We start from the raw sequence: 18,916 nt of genomic DNA, 5'->3' as shown, positions 1-18,916 counted from the left end.
CGGAGTATAGGGGTTAGAGGTGTGACATAGGGAGGGGTGTAAGGGGCTGGAGGAGGTAACAGAGGTAATAGAGATAAAAAGGGGTGTAGGGTCTGGAGAACATGACAAAGATAGGGAGGGGGTGTAGGAGCTGGAGGAGGTGACAGAGGTAGGGAAGGGGTTTAGGGGCTGGAGAGGATACAGAGATAGGGAAGGAGGTGTTGAGGTTGGAGGAGGTGACAGACAGGGAGAGTGCAGGGGTTACAAATAGGGAGGGGATGTAGGACTGGAGGGGGTGACAGAGATAGGGAGGGGGTGTAGGGGACTGGAGGGGGTGACAGAGATAGGGAGGGGGTGTAGGGGGCTGGAGGAGGGGACGGAGATAGGGACTGGAGGGAGATTACAGAGGTAGGGAGGGATGCGGGGCCAGAGAGGTGACAGAGACAGGGAAGGGGTGTGGGGCTGGAGAAGGTGAGAGGGAGGGGTATAGGGGATTGGAGGAGGTGACAAAGATAGGAATGGGTGGAGGAGGTGACAGATGCAGAGGGGATGGAGGGGTTGACAGAGATAGGGAGGGGGGGTACAGGCTGAAGGGGAATATGGAGGTAGGGAAGGGGTGTATGAGGAGACAGAGATAGGGAGGGGTGTGGGAGGTGACAGGAGTAGGTTAGAGAGATGGGGATATTCTGATCTGAGGTGGTATCAACCTGAGAGAGTGCTCAGGGAGTGTGTGGGAGTGCAATTTCTGCAAATAATTAGGGAGAGGCTGCCAGTTTTTGGGAAGCAGAAGACTTTATCTTTTTTTAAAAAGGCTGCAGTTCTAAACAGAACAAAAAAGAAAGGATGAACAAAGGCTCATCTGGATTTTTATTTCTTCAGAAATTGGTCAATGGGCAGCCTTCAAAATGGCCGCCGTTTGAAGTTCGCGCCTTCCCCATTGCGTCGGCCCCCCGGCGCCTCACGGTAAATGTAGTCCTTCGTGAGGGCGACGTCAGTGCGCCTGCGCGTCGAGCGCCCAGGGCAACGTGGGAAGGCGGAGGACCAGCGCGGCAGTCCTCCCCCAGGGTGCCCTGGGGCTCGCTTTGCAGCAGGAGATGGCAGGGAGCAGGTCGTGGGCTGAGGGTGTCCTGCAACTCCTGGGCAGGATGAACTCCTTCCACACCTTGCAGGGTTTGCAAACTCTTTCTTGGGCCTCTGTCTGTGCATTTGTTTTGTTTTTGTGTTTATATCTCAAGAAGTGTGCCTCTCTCTCTGAGTGAATGCATGTGTACACTCACCTTGGCAACAGCTACAACAGATAGGAGCATTCCCCATCTGTGTGTCTGCAACAGAGGGAGGGAGGGAGGGAGGGGATGGAGGGGTATGGGGGGGGGGGGGATGGAGGGGTATGGGGGGGGGATGGAGGGGTATGGGGGGGGGGGATGGAGGGGTATAGGGAGGGGGTGAGGGGGGACATGGAGGGGTATAGGGAGGGGGTGGATGGGGTATAGGGAGGAGGGGGGGACAGGGAGGGGGTGAGGGGGGATAGGGAGGGGGACGGGGGGTGAGGGGGACAGGGATGGGGTGGAGGGGGGACAGGGGTATAGGGAGGGGGTGCAGGGCATGGAGGGGGTTACACAGATAGGCAGGGGGTGACAGAAATAAGGATGGGGTGTAGGGGATTGGAGGGGGGGACGGTGGAGGGGGATAGGGAAGGGGTGAGAGGGATAGGGAGGGGGTGCAGGGGATTACAGAGATAGGGAAGGGGTGTAGGGGGCTGCAGGGGGTTACACAGATAGGGAGGGGGTTACAGAGATAGGGAGGGAGTGCAGAGGATTACACAGATAGGGAGGGGGTGACACATAGGGGGGGCTGGAGGGGGTTACACAGATACGGAGGGGGTTACAGAGATAGGGAGGGGGTGCAGGGGATTACAGAGATAGGGAGGGGGTGACACATAGGGGTGTAGGAGGCAGGAGGGGGTTACTCAGATAGGGAGGGGTGTAGGAGGCAGGAGGGGGTTACACAGATAGGGAGGGGTGTAGGAGGCAGGAGGGGGTTACACAGATAGGGAGGGGTGCAGGGGGTTACACAGATAGGGAGGGGTGTAGGAGGCAGGAGGGGGTTACACAGATAGGGAGGGGGTGTAGGAGGCAGGAGGGGGTTACACAGATAGGGAGGGGGTGTAGGAGGCAGGAGGGGGTTACACAGATAGGGAGGGGTGTAGGAGGCGGGAGGGGGTTACACAGATAGGGAGGGGGTGTAGGAGGCAGGAGGGGGTTACACAGATAGGGAGGGGGTGTAGGAGGCAGGAGGGGGTTACACAGATAGGGAGGGGTGTAGGAGGCGGGAGGGGGTTACACAGATAGGGAGGGGGTGTAGGAGGCGGGAGGGGGTTACACAGATAGGGAGGGGGGTAGGAGGCGGGAGGGGGTTACACAGATAGGGAGGGGGTGTAGGAGGCGGGAGGGGGTTACACAGATAGGGAGGGGGTGTAGGAGGCGGGAGGGGGTTACACAGATAGGGAGGGGGTGTAGGAGGCGGGAGGGGGTTACACAGATAGGGAGGGGGTGTAGGAGGCGGGAGGGGGTTACACAGATAGGGAGGGGGTGTAGGAGGCAGGAGGGGGTTACACAGATAGGGAGGGGTGTAGGGGGCAGGAGGAGGGGACGGGGATATGTAGGGGGCTGGAGGAGGGGACGGGGATAGGGAGGGGGTGTAGGGGGCTGGAGGAGGGGACGGGGATAGGGAGGGGGTGTAGGAGCTGGAGGAGGGGATAGGGAGGGGGTGTAGGGGGATGGAGGAGGGGACGGGGATAGGGAGGGGGTGTAGGGGCTGGAGGAGGGGACTGGGAAGGGTACAGTGGAGGGGAAGGGGATGGTGCTGCTGATGGTTCCTGCCTCTTGCTGCTCCTTGGCACTGACCCATTGGCCCTCGATCCCCCGACAGGTTCCTCGAAGCCGGTGTGTAAACAGTTCTGTGTTGGGGGCCAGGCAGTGGGAGTGGTGCAGCCCAGGATGCTCCCTTTGCTGCGGGGATACCCTGAGGTGTTCCAGATCACCAACGGACACGTGGAGCTGAGGGACCACCTTCGCACCTTCCAGCAGCGCTCCACGGCACTGGAGCAGGTCCTCAGGGACTGGAGGGAGCGCGGGCTGTTCAACTGTCTCAGCAAATGGAGGAATGAGGTGAGTATCAGTGCTGAGGGAGGGTCAGTGCTGAGGGAGGGTCAGTGCTGAGGGAGGGTCAGTGCTGAGGGAGGGTCAGTGCTGAGGGAGTGGGTGCTGAGGGAGGGTCAGTGCTGAGGGAGGGTCAGTGCTGAGGGAGTGGGCTCTGTGGGAGGGTCAGTGCTGAGGGAGCGGGCGCTGTGGGAGGGTCAGTGCTGAGGGAGCGGGTACTGAGGGAGGGTCAGTGCTGAGGGAGGGTCAGTGCTGTGGGTGGGTCAGTGCTGAGGGAGCGGGGGCTGTGGGAGGGTCAGTGCTGAGGGAGCGGGGGCTGTGGGAGGGTCAGTGCTGAGGGAGCGGGCGCTGAGGGAGGGTCAGTGCTGAGGGAGCGGGTGCTGAGGGAGGGTCAGTGCTGAGGGAGTGGGGGCTGAGGGAGGGTCAGTGCTGTGGGTGGGTCAGTGCTGAGGGAGCGGGGGCTGTGGGAGGGTCAGTGCTGAGGGAGCGGGCGCTGTGGGAGGGTCAGCGCTGAGGGAGCGGGGGCTGTGGGAGGGTCAGTGCTGAGGGAGCGGGTGCTGTGGGAGGGTCAGCGCTGAGGGAGCGGGCGCTGTGGGAGGGTCAGTGCTGAGGGAGGGGGTGCTGTGGGTGGGTCAGCGCTGAGGGAGCGGGCGCTGTGGGAGCGGGTGTGATCAGGTATTTGTCCTCTGCCGTCCTTGCTTCCTTGAGCTGGCCTTACCGATGTTCCTTGTCTCCTTGTGGTGTCCCTCCAGCCCCTGAGAAAGCCTGGTGTGTGATGCCCCGTTTCTCTGTGTTTGCAGGAATACCCGGTAATGTCGCGGTTCTGTGACCCTCCGCTGATGAACATTGAACGGGCCGCTGTGGGTAAGCTGCTCCTGAACCCCACCCCTCCCTGAACCCGAGACCCAGGACTGAGGCAGGGCGTTAGGGAGTCACAGGGACTCACCCTCCTCGAACACTCTGATTGGGCGGCAGTGTGCACCCAGGGTCTGCACCGCTGTGATGCACCACTCAGTCGAAAACAGCTGGGTCTCCCACAGTGATGGAGCCGCCCAGGGCTGGTGGGATTGTGCTCCGTCCAGGTCAGGAGCCGATGGTGGAGCGGTTCGGGTGATTTATTTTATCCCTAACTGCTCAGAGGGCGTGGTGGTTCAGTGGTTAGTGATTATCCCCCCTGGGGGGTGCTACATTGTCCCCGTAGTGCCCAGGGATGTACAGGTTAGGGTGGATTGGCCGTGCTAAATTGTCCCCCGTAGTGCCCAGGGATGTGCAGGTTAGGGTGGATTGGCCGTGCTAAATTGTCCCCGTAGTGCCCAGGGATGTGCAGGTTAGGGTGGATTGGCCGTGCTAAATTGTCCCCGTAGTGCCCAGGGATGTGCAGGTTAGGGTGGGATTGGCCGTGCTAAATTGTCCCTGTAGTGCCCAGGGATGTGCAGGTTAGGGTGGGATTGGCCGTGCTAAATTGTCCCTGTAGTGCCCAGGGATGTGCAGGTTAGGGTGGGATTGGCCGTGCTAAATTGTCCCTGTAGTGCCCAGGGATGTACAGGTTAGGGTGGATTGGCCGTGCTAAATTGTCCCCGTAGTGCCCAGGGATGTGCAGGTTAGGGTGGGATTGGCCGTGCTAAATTGTCCCTGTAGTGCCCAGGGATGTACAGGTTAGGGTGGATTGGCCGTGCTAAATTGTCCCCGTAGTGCCCAGGGATGTGCAGGTTAGGGTGGGATTGGCCGTGCTAAATTGTCCCCGTAGTGCCCAGGGATGTGCAGGTTAGGGTGGGATTGGCCGTGCTAAATTGTCCCTGTAGTGCCCAGGGATGTACAGGTTAGGGTGGATTGGCCATGCTAAATTGTCCCCGTAGCGCCCAGGGATGTGCAGGTTAGGGTGGATTGGCCGTGCTAAATTGTCCCTGTAGTGCCCAGGGATGTGCAGGTTAGGGTGGGATTGGCCGTGCTAAATTGTCCCCGTAGTGCCCAGGGATGTACAGGTTAGGGTGGATTGGCCGTGCTAAATTGTCCCTGTAGTGCCCAGGGATGTGCAGGTTAGGGTGGATTGGCCGTGCTAAATTGTCCCCGTAGTGCCCAGGGATGTGCAGGTTAGGGTGGGATTGGCCGTGCTAAATTGTCCCCGTAGTGCCCAGGGATGTGCAGGTTAGGGTGGATTGGCCGTGCTAAATTGTCCCCGTAGTGCCCAGGGATGTGCAGGTTAGTGTGGATTGGCCGTGCTAAATTGTCCCCGTAGTGCCCAGGGATGTGCAGGTTAGGGTGGGATTGGCCGTGCTAAATTGTCCCCGTAGTGCCCAGGGATGTGCAGGTTAGGGTGGATTGGCCGTGCTAAATTGTCCCCGTAGTGCCCAGGGATGTGCAGGTTAGGGTGGATTGGCCGTGCTAAATTGTCCCTGTAGTGCCCAGGGATGTGCAGGTTAGGGTGGGATTGGCCGTGCTAAATTGTCCCTGTAGTGCCCAGGGATGTGCAGGTTAGGGTGGGATTGGCCGTGCTAAATTGTCCCCGTAGTGCCCAGGGATGTGCAGGTTAGGGTGGGATTGGCCGTGCTAAATTGTCCCTGTAGTGCCCAGGGATGTGCAGGTTTGGGTGGATTGGCCGTGCTAAATTGTCCCCGTAGTGCCCAGGGATGTACAGGTTAGGGTGGATTGGCCGTGCTAAATTGTCCCCGTAGTGTCCAGGGATGTGCAGGTTAGGGTGGATTGGCTGTGCTAAATTGTCCCCGTAGTGCCCAGGGATGTGCGTGTTAGGGTGGGATTGGCCGTGCTAAATTGTCCCTGTAGTGCCCAGGGATGTACAGGTTAGGGTGGATTGGCCGTGCTAAATTGTCCCCGTTTTGCCCAGGGATGTGCAGGTTAGGGTGGGATTGGCCGTGCTAAATTGTCCCTGTAGTGCCCAGGGATGTGCAGGTTAGGGTGGATTGGCCGTGCTAAATTGTCCCCGTAGTGCCCAGGGATGTGCAGGTTAGGGTGGGATTGGCCGTGCTAAATTGTCCCTGTAGTGCCCAGGGATGTGCAGGTTAGGGTGGGATTGGCCGTGCTAAATTGTCCCTGTAGTGCCCAGGGATGTACAGGTTAGGGTGGATTGGCCGTGCTAAATTGTCCCCGTAGTGCCCAGGGATGTGCAGGTTTGGGTGGATTGGCCGTGCTAAATTGTCCCCGTAGTGCCCAGGGATGTGCAGGTTAGGGTGGGATTGGCCGTGCTAAATTGTCCCTGTAGTGCCCAGGGATGTACAGGTTAGGGTGGATTGGCCATGCTAAATTGTCCCCGTAGCGCCCAGGGATGTGCAGGTTAGGGTGGATTGGCCGTGCTAAATTGTCCCTGTAGTGCCCAGGGATGTACAGGTTAGGGTGGGATTGGCCGTGCTAAATTGTCCCCGTAGTGCCCAGGGATGTACAGGTTAGGGTGGGTTGGCCGTGCTAAATTGTCCCCGTAGTGCCCAGGGATGTGCAGGTTAGGGTGGGACTGGCCGTGCTAAATTGTCCCGTAGTGCCCAGGGATGTGCAGGTTAGGGTGGGATTGGCCGTGCTAAATTGTCCCCGTAGTGCCCAGGGATGTACAGGTTAGGGTGGGACTGGCCGTGCTAAATTGTCCCCGTAGTGCCCAGGGATGTGCAGGTTAGGGTGGATTGGCCGTGCTAAATTGTCCCCGTAGTGCCCAGGGATGTGCAGGTTAGGGTGGATTGGCCGTGCTAAATTGTCCCCGTAGTGCCCAGGGATGTGCAGGTTAGGGTGGGATTGGCCGTGCTAAATTGTCCCCGTAGTGCCCAGGGATGTGCAGGTTAGGGTGGATTGGCCGTGCTAAATTGTCCCCGTAGTGCCCAGGGATGTGCAGGTTAGGGTGGATTGGCCGTGCTAAATTGTCCCCGTAGTGCCCAGGGATGTGCAGGTTAGGGTGGGATTGGCCGTGCTAAATTGTCCCCGTAGTGCCCAGGGATGTACAGGTTAGGGTGGATTGGCCGTGCTAAATTGTCCCTGTAGTGCCCAGGGATGTACAGGTTAGGGTGGATTGGCCATGCTAAATTGTCCCCGTAGCGCCCAGGGATGTGCAGGTTAGGGTGGATTGGCCGCGCTAAATTGTCCCTGTAGTGCCCAGGGATGTACAGGTTAGGGTGGGATTGGCCGTGCTAAATTGTCCCCGTAGTGCCCAGGGATGTGCAGGTTAGGGTGGATTGGCCGTGCTAAATTGTCCCCGTAGTGCCCAGGGATGTGCAGGTTAGGGTGGATTGGCCGTGCTAAATTGTCCCTGTAGTGCCCAGGGATGTGCAGGTTAGGGTGGGATTGGCCGTGCTAAATTGTCCCCGTAGTGCCCAGGGATGTACAGGTTAGGGTGGGTTGGCCGTGCTAAATTGTCCCCGTAGTGCCCAGGGATGTACAGGTTAGGGTGGGATTGGCCGTGCTAAATTGTCCCCGTAGTGCCCAGGGATGTGCAGGTTAGGGTGGGTTGGCCGTGCTAAATTGTCCCCGTAGTGCCCAGGGATGTACAGGTTAGGGTGGGTTGGCCGTGCTAAATTGTCCACGTAGTGCCCAGGGATGTACAGGTTAGGGTGGGACTGGCCGTGCTAAATTGTCCCCGTAGTGCCCAGGGATGTGCAGGTTAGGGTGGGATTGGCCGTGCTAAATTGTCCCCGTAGTGCCCAGGGATGTGCAGGTTAGGGTGGGATTGGCCGTGCTAAATTGTCCCCGTAGTGTGAGATGGGATAGTTGTGGGTAAATATGGGTGGGGGTGGGGGGGTGGGTTTCTCTTCGGAGGGTTGGTGTGTGGACTTGTTGGGCATGTTTCCACACGGTCGGGAACCTAATCTCATCGGGAGTCTGTGAAGCGTCCATCGCCAGTCTCCTGTGGGAGTCAGGAGTCACGTGGTGACGATGAGGACAGCAGACTTTCACTCTGAAAGGTAGTTACAACCCCAAGTGAGAATGATCGCCTCCCTGCCCGAATCGCCGCTGATAGCACGGATCGATCCCACTCACCGGAACAGGATCTTTGGATCCCATGTATTTAGGATGCAGGCAGCCCCTGGAATCCCAGTGCAGTGCAGGGAAGAGTTTAGGTGGGTGCGGCTGGGAGATGTAAGGTCTACGTCGTCCTCTCTCTCTCTCTCTCCACGTCTCTCTGGCAGGTTTATTTGGTGTGAGGAGCTACGGGGTCCACCTCAACGGCTTCGTCCGACATGACGACGGGCGCATGTCCATGTGGATTGGCCGTCGCACGATCCAAAAGGAGACCTACCCCGGCCGCCTGGATAACCTGGTAATCCGCGGCCCGCTCCCCTACCCTTCCCCTGCCTGCCACCTTCCCCAAGGTCCACTCCCCCAGGGATTGGGGTCTGTCACTCACTGGGGCTGTTCACCCAAGTGGGACTGAGTTCAATCCCCCGGGGGTGGGGGGTGCTGTTCCCCCTCTGTACTGCAGTACTGATTATCCCCACCGGAGGGGGTGCTGTTTCCCCTCTATACTGCAGTACTGATTATCCCCACCGGGGGGTGTGGGGGTGCTGTTCCCCCTCTGTACTGCAGTACTGATTATCCCCACCGGGGGTGGGGTGGGGTGCTGTTTCCCCTCTATACTGCAGTACTGACTATCCCCACCGGAGGGGGTGCTGTTCCCCCTCTGTACTGCAGTACTGATTATCCCCACCGGGGGGGGGGGGGGGGGGTGCTGTTTCCCCCTCTATACTGCAGTACTGATTATCCCCACCGGGTGGGGTGCTGTTCCCCCTCTGTACTGCAGTACTGATTATCCCCACTGGGGGGTGTGCTGTTCCCCCTCTGTACTGCAGTACTGATTATCCCCACCGGGGGGGGGTGCTGTTTCCCCCCCTGTACTGCAGTACTGATTATCCCCACGGGGGGGGGGGGGTGCTGTTCCCCCTCTGTACTGCAGTACTGATTATCCCCACCGGAGGGGGTGCCGTTCCCCCTCTGTACTGCAGTACTGATTATCCCCACCGGGAGGGGTGCTGTTTCCCCTCTGTACTGCAGTACTGATTATCCCCACCGGGGGGGGTGCTGTTCCCCCCCTGTACTGCAGTACTGATTATCCCCACCGGGAGGGGTGCTGTTTCCCCCCTATACTGCAGTACTGATTATCCCCACTGGGGGGGGGGGGGGGTGTGCTGTTCCCCCCCTGTACTGCAGTACTGATTATCCCCACGGGGGGGGGGGTGTGCTGTTCCCCCTCTGTACTGCAGTACTGATTATCCCCACCGGAGGGAGGTGCTGTTCCCCCTCTGTACTGCAGTACTGATTATCCCCACCGGGGGGGGGGTGCTGTTTCCCCTCTGTACTGCAGTACTGATTATCCCCACCGGAGGGAGGTGCTGTTCCCCCTCTGTACTGCAGTACTGATTATCCCCACCGGAGGGGGTGCTGTTTCCCCCCCTACACTGCAGTACTGATGATCCCCCGTGGGGGGCTCTCCCACTCCCCCTCCTGGTGATTAACCCCCTCTGCGTCCCGGCCTCAGGTTGCAGGGGGTATCCCAGCCAGCCTCGGAGTGATGGAGACCCTGCTGAAGGAGTGTCAGGAAGAGGCCTGCATCCCCGACTCCATCGCCCGGAACGCCAGGCCGGCCGGCACCATCAGGTAAACCCGGGGGCATCAGGGAGGCCACTCAGCCCCTCCTCCTCCAGCCGGTTACACAGGGACAGGAGGCCATTCAGCCCCTCCTCCTCCAGCCGGTTGCACAGGAACAGGAGGCCATTCGGCCCCTCTTCCTCCAGCCGGTTACACAGGGACAGGAGGCCATTCGGCCCCTCCTCCTCCAGCCGGTTACACAGGAACAGGAGGCCATTCGGCCCCTCCCTCCTCCAGCCGGTTACACAGGAACAGGAGGCCATTCGGCCCCTCCTCCTCCAGCCGGTTACACAGGGACAGGAGGCCATTCGGCCCCTCCCTCCTCCAGCCTGTTACGCAGGGACAGGAGGCCATTCAGCTCCTCCCTCCTCCAGCCTGTTACACAGGGACAGGAGGCCGTTCAGCCCCTCCTCCTCCAGCCTGTGGGACAGGAGGCCGTTCAGCCCCTCCTCCTCCAGCCTGTTGCACAGCGACAGGAGGCCGTTCAGCCCCTCCTCCTCCAGCCTGTTGCACAGGGACAGGAGGCCATTCAGCCCCACCTCCTCCAGCCTGTTGCACAGGGACAGGAGGCCGTTCAGCCCCTCCTCCTCCAGCCTGTTACACAGGGACAGGAGGCCATTCAGCACCTCTCTCCTCCAGCCTGTTACACAGGAACAGGAGGCCATTCAGCCCCTCCTCCTCCAGCCAGTTACACAGGAACAGGAGGCCATTCAGCCCCTCCTCCTCCAGCCTGTTACACAGGAACAGGAGGCTATTCAGCCCCCTCCCTCCTCCTCGATCCTGGGGCTTCCGAATGAGGGTAAATCAGACCGTGGGGCAGTGGGATGAGAGGATGGGGAAGGAGTAATCCTTGAAACTGAGACCCACTCCCTCCTCCCGTTTTGACCATGTTTCTCTGCTCCCCTCTCCCTGGGCTCGGTGCGGGGGGATTGTCTGACAGTTACACCTACGAAGATGATGCAGGGATTTTCCCAGAGTGCCAGTTCGTCTACGACCTGGAGGTCCCCGTCGACTTCCGGCCTGAGGTGGGAGACGGGGAGGTGCTGGAATTCTACCTCTGGTCCCTGGAACAGGTGAGGGCAGGATTTGAGGGCGGGGCGGCGGGATTTAAAAGGGACGAAGGTCTCACCTTAACTGGCCGAGGCGCGGGCCGGACAGCGTTTGGGGCGCGTTTCATTGGGAGGAGTAGGAGGATGGTCCCTGGGGTCGAGGGCTGTTGTCTTTGTGGGGAGTCTACTCGCTGGGAGACCAGAAGAATAGGAGGTGATGTTATCGAAACTCACAGGGGCCTGACCTTTACCCCCCGGTGTTGGAGGGGTTTATAGTCTCGCAATAAAGAGGTCCCGATCTAAGACTGAGGTGAGGAAGGATTTATAAATCATAGAGAGGGTTATAAAATCATGAGGGGGACATGGATAGGGTAAATAGACAAGGTCTTTTCCCCCTGGGGTGGGGGAGCCCAGAACTAGAGGGGGGTAGGTTTAAGGTGAGAGGGGGGAAAGGGAGCTGAGGGGTAACGTTTCCCCCCAGAGGGTGGTGCGTGTGTGGAACGAGCTGCCAGAGGAAGTGGTGGGGGCTGGTACAATGACAACATTTAAAAGGATGGGGAGGGGGACATGGATAGGAAGGGTTTAGGGGGAGATGGGCCAAGTGCTGGGGATCGGGGACTGGGTTAGGATATCTGGCACGGACGAGTTGGAGCGCAGGGTCTGAGGGCCGAGTGACTTTGGTACCGGTCTTCCCGCTGGCTCTCGATCCTCCCGCCAACAGCGACGCCCCCCCCCCGGTCTCTCGTCTGTTGCAGACCGCCCCCTCCCCCCACCTCGTTCGGGTCCAGAGCGCGGTGCACATTGACAGCCGCGATTCCTCATCAGTCGGGAAATCGAGGATTACAGGTGGTGGAGCTGCGGGGGGGGGGGGGAGAAGTGGCAGCAGCGACCGTTCCTGGTGAATGGTGGGGTAGGATTGTTTGGAGAGGGGTGGGCAGTGGGCACTCACCTCCCCCCACACACACACATCCAGTAATGGTCTGACGGGTCTGGTTAAAGCCGCTGCTGTTCTCTGGCCCTCCAGGTGATAGAGCTACTCCCAGGTTCGGAGTTTAAACCGAACTGCGCCATGGTGGTGTTGGACTTCGCCATTCGGCACGGGCTGCTCCACGCCGATAACGGTGAGACAGCTAGGGGTCCGCTCGCTCGGTGCCGTCACCGTTTCGGTGGGGGGTGGGGGGTGGGGGTGGGAGGGAAGTCGAAGGGTACAGGACCCGGCCGGGTGAAACGCGGTGAACGTTGGGATGACGCCCCCCCCTACCCAGTTTGAAACAGGAGGTTAAAGCTGTCGGTTGTGTGTGTTTGCCTTCCAGAACGCCATTACCAGCAGCTGGTCGAGGGGCTGCACAGGGAGCTATGAAGGGGACTGACTCCGAGACGCCGTGGGGGAATCCAGCCCCCCACCCCCGGCAGCGTGTGCGGCTTTGCGATTTTAGATTCCCAAGTCAATCGTGAACACAGTGGGGGGAGGAAACATGGGAATTTCCAGCGACTCGTCTCTCTCGGTCGGTCAGGGGCTGAGGGATTTGCCACAGCCCACTGGGGCCTTTAGCGTCACCAACTCTTCAGTAACGATCGGAGGGAGGGGAACTCGAGATAACCAGGGAGGGAGTAAATCCTCAAACCTGGCGCTGGGCTGTTTTTTGGGGGGGGGGGGGGGGGGGGAAAGGATGTCAAATAACTTCAACAGTATGGGCCTGTCTCCAGGAGTAGACTCGCCAGCTTTTATGGGGATTTTAAATGGATAAACGTGGAATAGTGTAGGATCGACAGGCTTCAGATCGTTGCGGTGACCTGTGGAACCGTCGAGGGCTGAAGGGGCCAGCGCTGAAATGTTCTAACTCCTAACCCTGACCTCTCGGGAGGAGGGGGAAGGTTCCCTTCTTGGGGCTGATAGGAGAAAGTGAGGACTGCAGATGCTGGAGAACAGAGCTGAAAAACGTGTTGCTGGAAAAGCGCAGCAGGTCAGGCAGGCGCACACATCATTTACTGCACCCGACGTGGCCTCCTCTATATTGGGGAGACGGGCTGCCTACTTGCGGAACGTTTCAGAGAACACCTCTGGGACACCCGGACCAACCACCCCAACCACCCCGTGGCTCAACACTTCAACTCCCCCTCCCACTCCACCAAGGACATGCAGGTCCTTGGACTCCTCCATCGCCAGACCATAACAACATGACGGTTGGAGGAAGAGCGCCTCATCTTCCGCCTGGGAACCCTCCAACCACAAGGGATGAACTCCGATTTCTCCAGCTTCCTCATTTCCCCTCCCCCCAACTAGTCTCCGTCCCAACCCTCGAACTCAGCACCGCCTTCCTGACCTCTCCACCCCCACCTTAACCTCCTTCCACCTATCTCCTTTCCATCGCCCCTCCTCCCTACCTTTGACCTTAGCCTGCTCGGCACACCCTCCTCATTCCTGAAGAAGGGCTCCTGCCTGAAATATTGAGTCTTGGGCTGATAGTCTTTCATTTCCCTCCCCCACCAACTCTCAATCCTTCTGTCAGCATCTGCCCTGTCTCTACCCCGACACCAAGTCCCACTGGGAATGCAGGGTGGGAGATCCTCACTGGTCTCCCACCCGCTCCGATACCGGAGACACCGCACGTCCCTGAACCCCGAGTAACGTCTCCTCCCGGGAATAGTTTCCATTCTTTTAATTAGTAGAAAAACATACATGCGGAGGCTGAGAAAAATATTTACAGTCCTTTCCCTTGCTCCTCTGAAGGGAGACGGAGGTGGGGGGAAATAAAACAAAAAGGAAGGTTTGATCGGCCAGACTGCTTGAATGCTGTAGGTTCTCTGCTTGTCAATTCGCACACCTTCACTCGTAGGCGATCTCTCTCTCTCTCCCTCTCCGCGGAGTGCTGTGGCCGTCACGTCACTGTGGAGACAGGAAAGGGAGAGCTGTGTTGCTCCAGCACCCCGGGAAGGCCCAACACCCGCCCGCGCACCGTGGGGAAACCCAGCATACTCCCGCCGCAGCCCAGGCGACAGTGACCGCTCCAACACTCCCTCCCTCCCCTTCCGAGGTAGCTGGGCTCATTAGGAATGCTCGGTTGAGCTCCAACTCTCCCTCCCTCCCACCCCCAAGATAGCTGGGCTCATTAGGAATGCTCGGCTAAGCTCCAACACTCCCTCCCTCCAGCCCCGAGGTAGCTAGGCTCGTTAGGAATGCTCAGCTGAGCTCCAACACTCCCTCCTTCCCACCCCCGCGGTAGCTGGGCTCATTAGGAATGCTCTGCTGAGCTCCAACACTCCCTCCTTCCCCTTCCGAGGTAGCTGGGCTCATTAGGAATGCTCGGCTGAGCTCTAACCATGAGCAGCAGGAGTGTGTACCATCCACAAGACGCACTGCAGCCACTCACTGAGACTCCGACAGCATCTTCCAAACCCACCATTCTCCAACCCCTCTCCCACCAGAAGGTTGAAGGGCAGCAGATGGGCAGGGGGATGACTCCACCCTCTGTGAACAGCCCCCACACCCTCCCGACTGGGAATAACATAGGCCGTTCCTTCAGTGTCGGCAGGGTCAGTATTTCAGAACTCCCTCCCTCGTGGGATGTCCTACACCATACAGGTGGGGGTTGTGGCATCTGCAGTGGGTCACCCCCCACCTTCTCCAGGGGGCAACACCCACACGTCCCGTGAGCAGGACTCCTGTAAACTGGTAAAATACAGGTCCTGGGTCAGCTCCTCGCAGCAGTGGCTGGGGGGTCAGACAGAGTCTCTGGGCTCAGCCTGTGACAGTGCGCTGGAACCCTGGCTCCACCATGTGACAGGAACCAGAGGCGTTCTGTCACTGGGAGTGGGGTGGAGCAGTGAGCAAACTGCCTGCTGAGGGGAGCAGGGAGGAAACTTACCGACGCAGTGATGACATTCCAATCAAAAATCCCGGGTCTACTGGAAGGAGAGAGAGAGAGAGAGTGAATTTTAACAGTTACAGAGTCAAGCTCAGAAATGACACCGCGAGGGGGGGGGTTACCTTGGAGGAGGGGGCCATCCCTGGCTCTTTGCGTCCCAGCCTCGTGCCCTCCTTCCAGCCCATCGCCTGCATCATGCGGTTCCCAATGCCGTGACTCGTACTATCGTACCTAAAGGATGGATGGGTGGGTGGGTGGGGGTGGGCGGGAGAGAAGAGGAGGAAGATCCCAGTGATCACGTCAGCGATACCCGGTGGCCGCTACACGATCCCTCGTTGGGCTGCCCCCTCACGGGAGGGCAACCCCGTAGCCTTCCAGAGGTGGGGTTACCTCACCCCCGCGCACGCGATAAAGCTCTGGGTCACTTACCCTGCTTGCGTCCTTTTCCGTTTGGCTTCGACGGTGTCCGATGCGCCCAGTTTCCCCCGTCTCTCTGTCACTCTGAACTTGAACTGCGGAAACCGAAACACACCGCCGTTTACAAAAAAAGTAAAATCCCTAGAGTACTCCCTGACCTCAGCCTGGTCTTCCTGTTCTAGGAAGGATGTTATCGAAGCTGGAGGGGGTTAGGAAAAGACTCATTGGGATGTTGCTGGGAGTGGAGGAGTTGAATCACAGGACTGGTTTCCCTGGAGCGTCAGAGGCTGAGGAGTGACCTTATAGAGGTTTATAAAATCATGCGGGCGGGGGGCATATATAAGGTGAATGGCAGCAGTTTCTTTCCCCAGGGCGGGGGCACACATCTTTAAGGTGAGAGGGGAAAATTTTAAAAAGATGTCAAAGGCAATTGTCTTTCTCCACAGAGTCGCTTGTGTGTGGAATGAAGTGGTGGACGTGGGTACAGTCACAATCTTTCGAAGACATTTGGATAAGGAGATGAATGGGAAAGGTTTGGAGGGATATGGACCAGGAGCAGGGCAGGTGTGGGACTAGTTTATCTTTGGGATTATGGTCAGCATGAACTGGTTGGTTCTCAGGGTCAGTTTCCATGCTGTGTGACTGAATCATTCTCCCACCCCGTTTGAGTGGAGTTGCCGATTCAGAGAGAATGAGTTGGGGATACCGCATCTGGAGCATGGGGGGTACGAAAGGGACAGACCAGGATCCGGCTGTGACGCCTTCCAGGGTCGAGCGCTCAGCCGACAGCCTGGATGAGTGGAGAGCCTCCAGAGGAGCCGGATCTGAAGAGAGGGCACAAAGACGGGGAGGGACGAACCAGGTTGTTTCACCCACAGTTATACGGCCGTGATGACCCCAGGGGCTCAGTGACCAGCTCCATTCTCCACCCGCCTCGTACCCCCCCTTTCCTTCCACCACCACCCCCACCCCCATCTGCTATCATCCTGTCTCTCCCTTCACCCCACATCCTGCCCTGTCCTCCTATTTATTTCCTTCTCATGTGTATCATTTATCCCAGACATGTTGATATAGTTCGCCTCGACCACGCCCTGTGGGACAAACTTTTCCACGTTGCCCCGCTCTCTGAACCTTTATGCCCAATTCTAACCAAGGTCTGGTACGCGTTTCGTCCCCGGGTGGGAAACCCGAGCACCCCGCCCCCCACCTCCGTGTCACCCACCTCTCTCTCGCTCTTCTCCAGAGCTTCCAGTTCGGACTCTGAAAGCTTCGACCGCCTGTGAATCTCCAGGTTTTGCTGAAAGATTGAGGCAGGTTTAATCGCGCCGCGCTCTCACCGCCCACACTCCCAACGGCAAACAGGCCGGAACACTGATGACCACCAATCGCCCCGTCACTGTACCCCGGTCTGTTCGATCGCCCCGGGACGCAGGAGCTCAGTGCGAGCGAGAGGGCCAACTGAGACCCTCTTCTGAACAGGTGGGGGGGGAGTTCATCACCTTGTATGTATTTTGTTTCTGTCTCAGGACGTAAGTGTTGCTGGCCTAGCCAGCGTGGACTGTCCATCCCTAACTGCCCTTCAGGAGGTGGTGGTGAGCTGCCTTTGTGAATTACTGGTAGGGACACCCCGCACTTTACATTAGGGAGGGAGTCCCAGCATTTTGAACCAGTTACACAAAGAACGGCTGAAATAGTTGCGAGTATTTGGGGGTGGTGCATCTTCCCCCCCCACCACAACATCTGCTGCCTCCTTGTCTTCCCCAGTGTGGGGTTATGAGGCGACGGGCATTGGGAAGGTTCGCAGGAACCTTGGCGAGTCACTGTAGTGCGTCTTGTAGATGGTACACACCGCTGCTCCTCTGCGTTGGTATTGGAACTCAGCCAAGCATTCATAATGAGGATGCCACCGAGACAGGGGACAAAATGTCTGCAACACAAATTCCCAGCTCGGCGAACAGAACCACAACAACGAGCACCCGAGCTACAAATCTTCTCCCAAACTTTGAATTCATGAGTCCAGCTGCCTCGGGGATGGGAGGGAGGAGTGTTGAAGTTCAGCCGAGCATTCCTAATGAGCCCAGCTACCTCGGGGGGTAGGAGGGGAGTGTTGGAGCTCAGCCGGGCATTCCTAATGAGCCCAGCTGCTGCTGGTGGAGTGAGGGGGTGTTGAAGGTGGGGGTTAATGTGCCGAGCTTCTCCGGTGTTGTTGGAGCCGAATTCGTCCAAGCAAGTGGGCAGCATTCCACTGGATTTGGACACACTGGTCCTGGGAAGGTGCTGACAGGGCAGCCATACTCGAGATTCCCGAGCCCCCAGACCATGGGCTTTTCTGTGCATCCCACTCTCAGGTTTCACAAATCGACCCCGGGACCGTACAGGCCAGACTGTCTATACGTCCAGGCTGTGGGGGCTGGGAAGCAGGTGCAGCAGAGCCCAGAGACAGGGGAGAACGACGAGCCCAGTGCTCCTGGAGTGCGGGCGGGGAGGGCGATGGCGTTACCTTGTGCAGCTCCGAGAGCTGCTGGTGTCGGATGAGCGCCTCCTTGCTGGGGAACTGTCTCCTGCACAGCAGGCAGGCCAGCTTCTGCCAGTCGGTCAGCTTTTCCTCCTGGTCTTCCTCCTGGTCCTCCTCGCTGTCGCTTTCCCCGCTGTAGGCCGCCACCAGGCCTCGCAGTGGGCTCGCCCTCTGCAGCCGGGGACAACAAAAGGACACAGAGTTACCCCAAGCCTGCGGCAGGCCAGACGTGGGCTTCAGCAGTTGTTTAACATCATTCTGTCGGGTGTTTGGATTTGTGCTGGAGACTGGTGGGGCTTTGGAGAAGAGGTCAACTTTTTGGTATTCCTGTAGCCATGGGGATGGCTGCTTTAAACGCAGTCTGAGAGCTAGTTCGAAGGGTGATACGTTTACATTGGGAGAGCAAACAAGAAAAACATATCTGCATTAGACTTGCAGTTTAGACGGTCAGGAATTTATTCCGTTTTTCCTTTTGTTCAGGGAAACACGGATAATTTGGGGGGAGGAGGGACAGTTGGGTTTCAGTTTGGGCATTTTTTTTTTGCTTAACTGGATGTTTAAAAACACAGCCGGTCCTGACAAAAGGAGAAGGTTTCAAACAGTTAAGAAACAGATGATGACAAAGTACGGAACTTAGTTAAAACGAACCAGACCAGAAGTGTTTAGTTAAAAACTGAAAGGGGTTATTTCAAGTGGAGAAAATCTGAGCTCCGTTTTATGAAGAGGCTGTCAGATTTTTAAAGCCAAAAACTGAAACCACATTGTGTGCGATTTAGAAAGGAATTCTCTCTCTGATCTCTCAGTATTGTACCACTGTCAGGGTCATGTCTTACCGTGTGTTTCAAAATCCTCAAACATCTGGTATTTATAAATGGCTTAAATTATTCCATTTAATCCCCATTTACTTTATGCAATAAATTGGATTTGTGGTTAAAATCTAGTCTGCAGCATGTGTTTATGTTTCAGTGGAAGACCTGTGAGGGAGGGAGGAGAGGGCGAGGGGGGAGTGAGCGAGGAATAAAGGCTGAGGTGGCCGTACGTTCTCTGTCCCGACAGTAGGAAGAGTACGTGGTTGAAGTTTTTGCATACTGCAGCAAATCAAGCCAGACACATCAGCCTGTCCTTCCCTTCACCGCTGCAGGTTGTTAATGCACGGGACCTTCACAGGATGGGGAGCTCAGGGAAGGGGCCGTGAGGAGGGGAATCCCGGAGACGATTTAAGGTGAACCTGCCGAAGGTGGGTGCGCGCGGGTTTATCCCCTGGGTTCGTACCGCTCGATTATCCTCATCCTTCACCTTGTCTGTGGTGCGTTTCAGGTGCTCCATCATGACGTGCTGTCTCTCTGCCAGTGTGCT

General features: G+C 58.0%; 2 protein-coding genes across 7 annotated transcripts in view; one reads left to right on the top strand and one right to left on the bottom strand.

The window, feature by feature from the left end:
• The first annotated feature begins 1,072 nt into the window (after positions 1-1,072).
• On the top strand, positions 1,073-12,328 carry tpk2 (thiamin pyrophosphokinase 2). Its single transcript, XM_060822418.1, has 8 exons — positions 1,073-1,149; positions 2,908-3,146; positions 3,938-4,001; positions 8,258-8,388; positions 9,604-9,722; positions 10,654-10,786; positions 11,787-11,883; positions 12,076-12,328. The coding sequence occupies exons 1-8, from the start codon at positions 1,074-1,076 to the stop codon at positions 12,120-12,122; spliced, it is 906 nt and encodes a 301-aa protein (XP_060678401.1). The 5' UTR covers position 1,073; the 3' UTR covers positions 12,123-12,328.
• Positions 12,329-13,407: 1,079 nt separating this feature from the next.
• The window catches only part of LOC132809019 (RNA-binding protein 10-like), a 46,566-nt gene continuing 41,057 nt past the window's right edge, over positions 13,408-18,916 (bottom strand). For 3 of the 6 annotated variants that reach the window (XM_060822390.1, XM_060822393.1, XM_060822391.1), the window contains exons 20-26: positions 18,833-18,916; positions 17,546-17,731; positions 16,268-16,342; positions 15,058-15,140; positions 14,751-14,859; positions 14,629-14,665; positions 13,408-13,649 (exon numbers count right to left, since the gene is read on the bottom strand). In XM_060822390.1, the coding sequence (XP_060678373.1) occupies positions 14,651-14,665; positions 14,751-14,859; positions 15,058-15,140; positions 16,268-16,342; positions 17,546-17,731; positions 18,833-18,916 (552 nt within the window). In that variant the 3' untranslated portion in view covers positions 13,408-13,649; positions 14,629-14,650. Of the gene's footprint in view, positions 13,650-14,628; positions 14,669-14,750; positions 14,860-15,057; positions 15,141-16,267; positions 16,343-17,545; positions 17,732-18,832 lie in introns of all 6 variants that reach the window. The other 3 variants (XM_060822392.1, XM_060822394.1, XM_060822395.1) reach the window with 3 other exon arrangements.

Source organism: Hemiscyllium ocellatum, unplaced genomic scaffold (assembly GCF_020745735.1).
Source record: "Hemiscyllium ocellatum isolate sHemOce1 unplaced genomic scaffold, sHemOce1.pat.X.cur. R, whole genome shotgun sequence".
NCBI classification, from domain to species: Eukaryota; Metazoa; Chordata; class Chondrichthyes; order Orectolobiformes; family Hemiscylliidae; genus Hemiscyllium; species Hemiscyllium ocellatum.
Note: the sequence above shows the minus strand (reverse complement) of the source record. Positions and strands in the feature narration are given on the sequence as shown.